This window comes from Castanea sativa, chromosome 9, assembly GCF_040712315.1.
Source record: "Castanea sativa cultivar Marrone di Chiusa Pesio chromosome 9, ASM4071231v1".
NCBI lineage: Eukaryota > Viridiplantae > Streptophyta > Magnoliopsida > Fagales > Fagaceae > Castanea > Castanea sativa.
In genome coordinates this window covers 25,546,811-25,555,729 of record NC_134021.1, presented here as the reverse complement: position 1 = coordinate 25,555,729, position 8,919 = coordinate 25,546,811, and the positions used below count along the sequence as shown (strand labels likewise).

General features: G+C 36.5%; 1 protein-coding gene across 1 annotated transcript; it reads left to right on the top strand.

Annotated features, from left to right (window-relative positions):
- Positions 1-4,248: 4,248 nt before the first annotated feature.
- LOC142609993 (non-structural maintenance of chromosomes element 4 homolog A-like) lies at positions 4,249-7,557 on the top strand. Its single transcript, XM_075781714.1, has 7 exons — positions 4,249-4,566; positions 4,694-4,774; positions 5,457-5,709; positions 5,805-5,895; positions 6,583-6,799; positions 6,884-6,975; positions 7,142-7,557. The coding sequence occupies exons 1-7, from the start codon at positions 4,401-4,403 to the stop codon at positions 7,418-7,420; spliced, it is 1,179 nt and encodes a 392-aa protein (XP_075637829.1). The 5' UTR covers positions 4,249-4,400; the 3' UTR covers positions 7,421-7,557.
- Positions 7,558-8,919: the final 1,362 nt, after the last annotated feature.

Sequence of the window (8,919 nt, the reverse complement as noted above, 5' to 3'; positions counted from 1 at the left end):
CCTCTTGTCTCCAACAGCAGGACGAGGCTGAGGTTGAACTTCATGTCTGGTCGTCTCATCGATCACTTCCTTCCCCTTGTTTACTTTCATGGTTGCCATTCGTGACAAACACATGTACATATATATAAAATAATAAAAAAATTTCAAAATTTCAAGAAAACCACTCACGTCTACGAACAGTCTGCTCGTGTGCAAGGGCTTCAGCGGATGGATCAGGCCCAAGTCCCCACTTGTGCAAGCGTCGAAGCGTCACCAACGAGTGAAAATTCCTCTCGGGGTGTAGACGAGTTCTGTGGACATGGTCACGGTGAAACTTGCTTAAAGAAGGACGTCTAACAGCTGAGAAAAGAGAGGAAAATTAAGGTTAGACAACTGTCTAAAGATGAAATATAACAAAACAAATAAAAAAAAATGGGGAATGCATATCTTCTTGACGAAGGTTCCCTAATTCTCTAGTGTAAGGGGCAAATGCATCTCTACCAACCTCGATAGGATGCCCCGCCCAGAAACCAAAGACAAAGAAAAATTATGTCTTCCAGTTTCTGTCAGACGAAGGCAAAGACTTAATCAACCTACAGTCATTGCCCCTAGCTGTGAACTGATAAAAACCTAAAGATTGACTTATGGTTTATAATAGTACAGAAACTCATCCACGGTGATAAGACGGTTCCCATCAAATACCTCCCTCCATAAGACCTGCATAGAGACAATAAGTCTCCACGCGTTGGGGTTAAATTGACAAACTCTCAAACCCAGCCTAGTGAGTAATTCTCTAGCGAAGGCATTTAAAGGTAATCTAAGCCCCCTAGCAAATAAGCTTCGTACATACCTATTCCAAAATGGGGTTGGCAACACCATTCCCCTCGAACGGCTAAACTAGGATTCAGATCGTCTGGGATTTGGAACCAACTCCTAAGGGCGTCTAACCTCTTCTCATCCATCTTAGAAGGGATTTCTATAGCACAACTATACACTGTTTCTTCTTCGTCCAAAGGGGGGGACGGCGAGACGCTCGTCGAGGTATCAGCTCCAGAGGCTGCCCTCGTCCTAAGATTTTCCTGTAAGGTTTCAACAGGAATTCCAGGAACACCAGAGGTATATTCCTCCGTTGTGTGGCCACTACTACTACTACTATCGTTACTGGAAGTGCTATAACTAGAAGAGTCATGATACTCGTCTATGGCCTTGTCTACACTGTCGCTAGACGAACAGGTAGCCATTTCAGACGTCCTAAAGCTTAAAAAGGAAACCCTGAGAGTGAGAGTAAAGGGAATACCTGGCTCTAGAATAAAGATACTAAGGTCGCAGAGAATACTCCTAGATGAGGCGACGGACGAGAAGTGTCAAAATAGAAAATCTGAAAAAATGAGAGGGGCACGAGAGGGAAACCACTATTTATAGGTAGAGAAGTCTCGGTATTCACAACGACGAGACCAATGAGAAAGCGACACGTGGCATCTACCTCGAGGAGGTAAGTCGACATGACCAATCACCTATGAAAGCGTGACATGTGGTACGTTGTCTGAAAAACAAATAAAATAGAAAATAATGATAATAAATGATATTGGAAAACTCGTCCTAAAGTCTGGTGATGTGCTGCATGACCCTTGGACGAAGGGGCAACTGATGAGGAATGAAGAAATATTATACTCCAGACCGTCCATGGTCATCCACACCAGCAGTCGTCCAGAAGAAAGCACCAGGACGAGGCTAACGTCTATGGTCGTCCATAGACGAAAACACACCTGTAACACTCGTCCTAGGAAAGCTATCAACCCCGCCCTGAAGGGGTTCGTCCACAAGAGGACCCCTGGACGAGCCCATTACACTTTGGAATTCCTGAGTACATGTCACCACTCCGTAACATACGCATAACTTCCGGTGACCATTATATGAGAAAATATAACTCCTAAACGGTTGTGAAAGTTATCCTTGAACCCTCGCACCTCCTCAAATCCAGAGGAGGTTACAAGCCCAATAACTGTTCCTAGGACACTATATAAACACCCATTCAGACCAGAAAAAGGTACGCAAGATATTTCCCAAAAAGTTGGAACTCCGAAAATAGAGAGACAAAAACTAACTTTGTCATCGGAGGGTTTTTGGCCGACAACCCCGGTCACCTTTGATCGCTTTTCTTTCTTTTTCAGGGCATCGAAGGAGCAAACAGTCTTGTCAATTCCGAAGCATCCAGCCTACTGATTTTCTTCACATCATCATATTTCACACGTGTAATGAGGCTAATGTGTGTGTGTGTGTGTGTGTGTGTGTGTGTGTGTATATATTCTTCCACTACCAAAAACGGGGTCTATAGCCGCGTTTCAAAAACGCGGCTTTAGGCTATAGCCGCGTTTTCTAGAGCCGCGTTTACAACCCCGGCCTAAGCGGCACAGCAACAGCCCCTGCAAGTCTGTAGCCGCGTTTTTATAACCGCGGCTATAGATCAGACCTATAGCCACGTTTTTAACCGTGGCTATAGATCAGACCTATAGCCACGTTTCCAAAAAATGTGGCCATAGTCTGAGACCTATAGCCGCGTTTTTAAAAAACGCGGCTACAAACCCGTTTTGAGCTGCGTTTAAACCGCGGCTATAGGTCTTTTTTAAATAATAAAAAAAATTTACTGGGGTTTTTTTTCCCCCAAAAAATTCAAAAATTCAGCTTTTTTTAAAAACAAAAAAAAATTTCTGGGTTTTTTTTTTCCCAAAAAATTCAAAATCAAGCACAAACCCAAAAAGTTTAAAATCAAACACACTTAGAAAATTCAAAATCAAACACAATATATTGACAATACAAATACAACGTGCTCCAAAATATAACAATACAAACCCATGAATCTCCTCTCATTCAACAAAACCTACCCAAATTTAACACTAAATCCATTCAAAGAACACAAAAACTCAAGAACACAAACCCATTTAAACATAAGCACAATATCGCAACATAATAGCAAAAATAACTTCTAGCAAAAGTATAATACCCATAAAAAAATTAGAGAATTTTTACCTCAAATAGTAGAGATGAGTGAGCCTTTAGCTTTTCTTATGAAGTTTTCCAGTGACCCTTGCTTGAAAAATGAAGTATATGGTGGTGTGGAGTGTACCGGTGAGAGGAGTGTGTGCGTTGTGTTGAAAGAAAAAAATAAGGAAAGAAACAAAAAAAGAAAAGAAGAAGTAGCAGCAAACAAACAAAGGAAAAAAAAAGAGCTGTGTTGGAAAAAAAAAAAAAAGAGAGAGAGAAAGAAAGAAGAGCTGGGCGTGACTTGCAGAGAAGAAAGAAAGAAAGAAACCCAAGAAAGCAGACAACAATGACCAAAGAAAGAAAAGATAAGAGTGGGGGTAGGTGGGAAAGTGGGGTTCTGGGTTTTTTTATTGGTGTTACCTATAGCCGCGTTTTCAAAAACGCGGCTATAGCCCCTCCCTTATATAAAAAAAATAATTTATTTAGATGCACAGGTCATTCTTTTAAAAAATATATATTATTTCACTGGACCTATAGCCGCGTTTTAAAAAACGCGGCTATAACCCTCCCTTATAAAAAAATTTGTTCTATTGTACATAGCACCCTTATAAAAAATACTTTTGTCTGGACCTATAGCCGCGTTTTTCAAAACGCGGCTATAGTCCGAACGTAAAACGCAGCTCATGGCACTAGAAACGCAGCTTTAGACCTAATCTATGGCCGCGTTTAACAAAACGCAACTATAGGTTGGGTCTGAAGCCACGTTTCTAGGAAACACGGCTATAGGTCAGGTATAGCCGCGTTTCTTTATAAACGCGGCTAAAAAACACAGCTATAGCTCGCGTTTTTTGTAGTGTTCTTTAAAGAGGAAGTGGATGATTATAAAATTTTGTTTTTTGTTCTTTAAAAAAAAAAAAAAAAAAAAAAAAAGTTGTCTACGCGCGTGTGGTAGTATTATTATGAAAAAATTAAAAAAAAAAAAAAAAAAAAAAAGGTGTCGTTTTATTTATTTATTATCTCTCTCCAAAATTTTTGGGGAACAGGGAGAAGACGAAAAGTTAGTTACATTGGTACCCGTTCTCCAAATTCCTCTGACGAGGTCGATTCTTTCGTTTCGGTTTTTTACACATTTACCCCTCCACTTTTAAATCAAATTCTTCATCTCCAAGTAAAGCTCCTCAAAATCAAATCCAAGGCGTCCATTTATTAAGATCACTCCGCCCCATAACCATAGCGCGGTTCCAAAAGTTTATTTAAGATACGAGGAGGGAAAGCCTGAAAGAGACCCTTTAAATTCTCAAATCTAGGGTTTTTGTTTTCCTTTGTTTTTCATTATTAGTAGAATTCTAAATTCCATGGTTTTACTTTTACCAGTATTGAATGAATAAGAATAATACCACATAAACAATTTTGCCTGGAATTTGAAATCCCTGAAAACAATGGCTAGGAAGCGAGAATTGGGTAGTACTAGTGGAAGTAATAGTAGTAATCATGGTGAAAGAGTTTGTGAAGAGTTAGGGCCCTGTAATTCTGAATCTCGAGGAGACGTGGCTGAGCGTCGATTTCTTCGCTCTCAATACCTTGCTGTCAAGGCCCTCATTAGTGGTATTTTTTTTGTTGATAAAAAAAAATTAATTTAATGGTTTTTGGCTTCTTTAGCAATTGGGTTTCATTGTTTGGCTTTTTTAGCAAATGGGTTTCATTGATTCTAGTATTTTAATGGTTTGTGCAGAAGAAAGAGATGATATAACAAGAGCAGATTCTGACAAGTTTGACTCAATCTTTCACCAAGTCCAGACCTTGCATGATTCCGGTATTTTTTTTTTTTTTTTTTTTGTTCTTCTCCTTTGTTATTTATGTTTTCTAAATGCTAGTGTGTTTCCTTAATTGTCTGGTGCAGTTTTTTTTTTTTTTATAAAATGTCTGGTGCAGTTTTTGTTTTTGTTTATTAAAAGTCGTAAATTTTGTTCCTTGTTTTTTAGCATTGCACACAACACATTACAATAATGTTTTTTTTTCCAATAATTGATGGAGGTGCTTTGAGTGAATTCAAATGCTCCTACATTGATTTCTTTAGATTTTGGTCTCAGCAATGATGGGCTATTATTACAATAATTATCACTTAAATTTTCCCATTTGAGTTTTTTTTTTTTTTCATTAAAAGTTGTAATATTTGTTTCTTTTCTTAACATTGCACACAACACAACACAGGGCATGCATATTCTTTCATTTTTTATAATTGGTGGAGGGAATGACATGAATGCATTCAAATAATCCTACATTATCTTCTATAAATTTTGTAACAATGATGAGCTATTATTGCAATTATTATCTTCTAAGTTTCCTATTTAAGGGTTTTTTTTTTTTTTTTTTAAATTTGGAGCTGAACCATTCTATTTTGTTCATTTTTATTGCTCATATGTTATTTACTTACAATTTAGAATGTTAACTTGAGAGTTGATATTCTTTTTGTTTTGGTGTGGACTGTATTTCAGTACAACAACCAAGAGAACAAGTTGCTGATGCAGAGGCTCTTTCAGACATTGCAAGTACATTGCTAACCTGTGTTAGGGCACATAACAGTGAAGGTATTACACCTTCAGATTTTGTCACATGTCTTCTCAAACAGTTTGGACAGCAAAGTGGACCAAGCACTAGTACAGAGAATGCTGGGAATGCTATATTTTGGAATGATATTGGTCTTGCAGTGTCACATGTTTTCAGGAGATGTTCAGGATACAGCACCATGTAATTGACATAGAATTACTTCTTTTTCATGTATTATTAGTTTTAAAATCCTTCAAATGATTCCCTAATTAATTCATCAATTTTTCTTTCTTCAGGATTGGGCCTATGAACACTGAACTTAAGCAGCGTAAGACGCCTGTTCAAAGAAAACGTATGAGACACACAGAAAGTGCTCAGCCTGAACAGGTATGCATGCTTCATCCTAATGTTGTGATACCAATCAAATGACCAACAATAAAATAAAAAAAGCTGTAACATAGGGAGTCAGAATGAAATTAAGCATTTTATTTTATTGAGAATGGGAGAAAAAATCCATTCTGCTTATCAAATAGAATAAAGGAAAATCTTTTTCTGTTGTAACTGTTCATTTCGAAGCGTTTGAAACGTTTCCCTGTCTACTTTCAAGAATATATATGGAACATATATGTTATCTTTACAAGTTTTTTATGCCAAATCTTGAGACTACTAGGGCCCTGTCTAGTAACAGTATTTAAGTTTGCTGTTCAATTTTCATGGAAATACGTGTTTGAGTGTTATGGAAATACATGTCAAAAGTGTTATTGTTATTTAAACACTGAAAACTATTGTTTAAAAGCAGGTACCAAATAGCCCCCTAATTATTGACTGTAATGCGTCTTGTGTCTATGGTGTGAATTTGTTTCTTTTCCCTTCAAACTCTGGCAGTTAACTTCCCTGTAAAATGTGCAGTTTAATTACATATATGTTCCATATAACATTTATATGTTATCTACACTAGGTTTTTATGCCAAATCTTAAGGCTACTAATCAGTGACTGTAATGTGTCTATGGTGTGAATTTTTTTCTTTTTTCACCTTTGAACTCTGGCAGCTAACTTCACTGTAAAATGTGCAGTTTGAAGATGCTGGTGCAGAAGAGAGAATAGATACTGACCGAAATATGTTAACTATGTTTAATATCTTGAAGAAGAATAGAAGTGTCAGGCTTGAAAATCTAGTATTGAACAGAAACTCTTTTGCACAGACAGTGGAGAATTTATTTGCCCTATCATTTCTGGTTAAAGATGGTCGTGCTGAAATAAATGTGGATGAGAAAAACTGTCATATTGTTTGTAAGATCTTTAATGCCTTTTTGCAGTTTAATTTCTTCTGTTTTGTATTCATTCTCTTTCCCCATTTTTTTTTCTTTATATCAGCACCAAAGAATGCTCCTTCTGCAACGGCTGTTGCCTCTGGGGCTGCTGCTTATAGCCACTTTGTGTTCAGATTAGACTTTGAGGACTGGAAGGTATTTTGACAAGGAAGCATAGTTTATATATTTTCCTTTGATATTATGTTCTTTCTTTTTTTTTACTGCGTTTATACATGTGACAATATTTTATAGATCTCAATTGCTAGTGTTATTGCTTGCTATAATTGTTTTATTCAAACCATTTTTCATGTGGAATTTGCAGTTGATGACATGTTCCGTAGGGGTTGGGGAAGAGCTGATGCCACAAAGGAAGCAATTAAAAACATCAAGCAATTCTGAAGTAGATCCACTATCTGGAGAATCTCAAGCAGCAGTGTCTACAACACATATTAGGAAGTTGTGTAGAAATCGTGGCCTGGTTTTACAAGAAGAGTCTGTTGCCGAGAGTGAACAGTCTCTGTCAGCTGATGAAGACTCAGTTCAGTGTGAAATTATTGAAGAAAAAATTGTGGCAATTCAAAAGATGCTCGAGCAAACATGAAATTGGTTGGATGTACAGTTTACAGTAGCATTATAATTTTTTCTAGCTGAAAGCCTGAAGTTAGGATTTGCATATAAGTTATAGTCGTTTAGCTCTCTATATCCTACATATTCTATACTATTCTTTAAGAGGATTCCTCACTTTCATCTCCACTTTTTACATGTCCTATAATACCCACAGTCACCTTATGAAGTCTTAAAAAGCCTAAATAACAGTATCAAACAAGTAAAATTAGAACTTTATGTTTGTATGTTGTGGTTAGAACATAGAGGATGTACAACTTTCCACATTTGATCATTGCTTTTGTTCGTCGATGACCTTAAAGAAAGGTATGAAAAAATGACTAAACATTGATAGAAGAAACTAACTTCTACTGCTTTTGCCACCTATTGGTCCATTAGGGCCTTAAATTTCACTTCATTTTTGTGGTAAAATCTGAGTTCTCGAAAGATACCTTAGTCGAAACTGATTTTGTCACTGTATTTGGTGGGAAGTTGGCCTAATTTTTCAGGTTTTTTATTTTTTATTTTATGTGCATTATTGTGGTGAATTATTGTGGTGAATTGATTCCTTCATTCCAATTGATATCTACTGTTAATAAAATTAACTTAAATGAATGGTTTTTCTGGTTCCAATTGATGCTTGAGTCCGCTACATTGGGTGGTTTTGGGTTCTGAATTTGAAGGAAGGAATTCTCTCTATTTTTTCTTATTTTCATTGCGAGTAATTTTGGTGTTGCCACCTTTCATATATATTTTAATTTCAGGTGAAATGTGAGATAAGATTTGATTTTACATCATTTTTGTCTTCCCATCTCTTCGTTTTAAAACTTAATCTTATGCAACTAAAATGCATGTTAAGGAATCTCTCAGATGACTTATTTTCACTAATAAAATGAATTCAACTGGAAATTATAGACAAGACAATAGAGTAGTCGTAAGAGTCTCCTTCTCTTTCTTTCATCAAAGTTCTTGCCCTGTTATAGACATGGAGGGGTATTGGAACTTTTATGGCCCAAAATGGTCAATGCCCACTTTGGAAAGTTCTTGGGATGAGCCTTTTTGTCACATCAAAATCATGGGCCTAGTTAATCAGATTCTTATAATTTGAAAAGATTTTTGTATTATGGTTTGAAGACTTTGTCCGTCTTTTTTGCTTGACAGTAAATTGTAAAAGCTCTCTTTCCCTCTTCTATCACTTTTTTTTTTTTAAATGGATTTCCCTCCTTTATCATCACTGCTTGCTGTAACACTATTATCTACTTCCATATTGTACTTTAATTCTTCTATCTCAAAGCTATCTTTGGCTGAACTCTTGTTTTTTTTATAGATATCTTTGGCTGAACTTATTTCTTCATTTCTTTTGTGTATGAATCAAAACTTCAACTTAAGCAAAATAATAAAGTACTGGATCTAAAGTAGCAGTACAAAACACTAGCCACTAAAGCTTTGAACAAATGTACAATGAATTCTATTTGTACACCAATCACTAAAATAGTT

What these genes read in the sequence shown, in the direction of transcription:
- LOC142609993 (XM_075781714.1), top strand. Translation starts at nt 4,401, where the DNA reads ATGGCTAGGAAGCGAGAATTGGGTAGTACTAGTGGAAGTAATAGTAGT. An exon ending in GAAAAACTGTCATATTGTTT is followed by an intron (nt 6,800 to 6,883) that starts GTAAGATCTTTA and finishes TCTTTATATCAG; the next exon opens with CACCAAAGAATGCTCCTTCT. An exon ending in TAGACTTTGAGGACTGGAAG is followed by an intron (nt 6,976 to 7,141) that starts GTATTTTGACAA and finishes TGGAATTTGCAG; the next exon opens with TTGATGACATGTTCCGTAGG.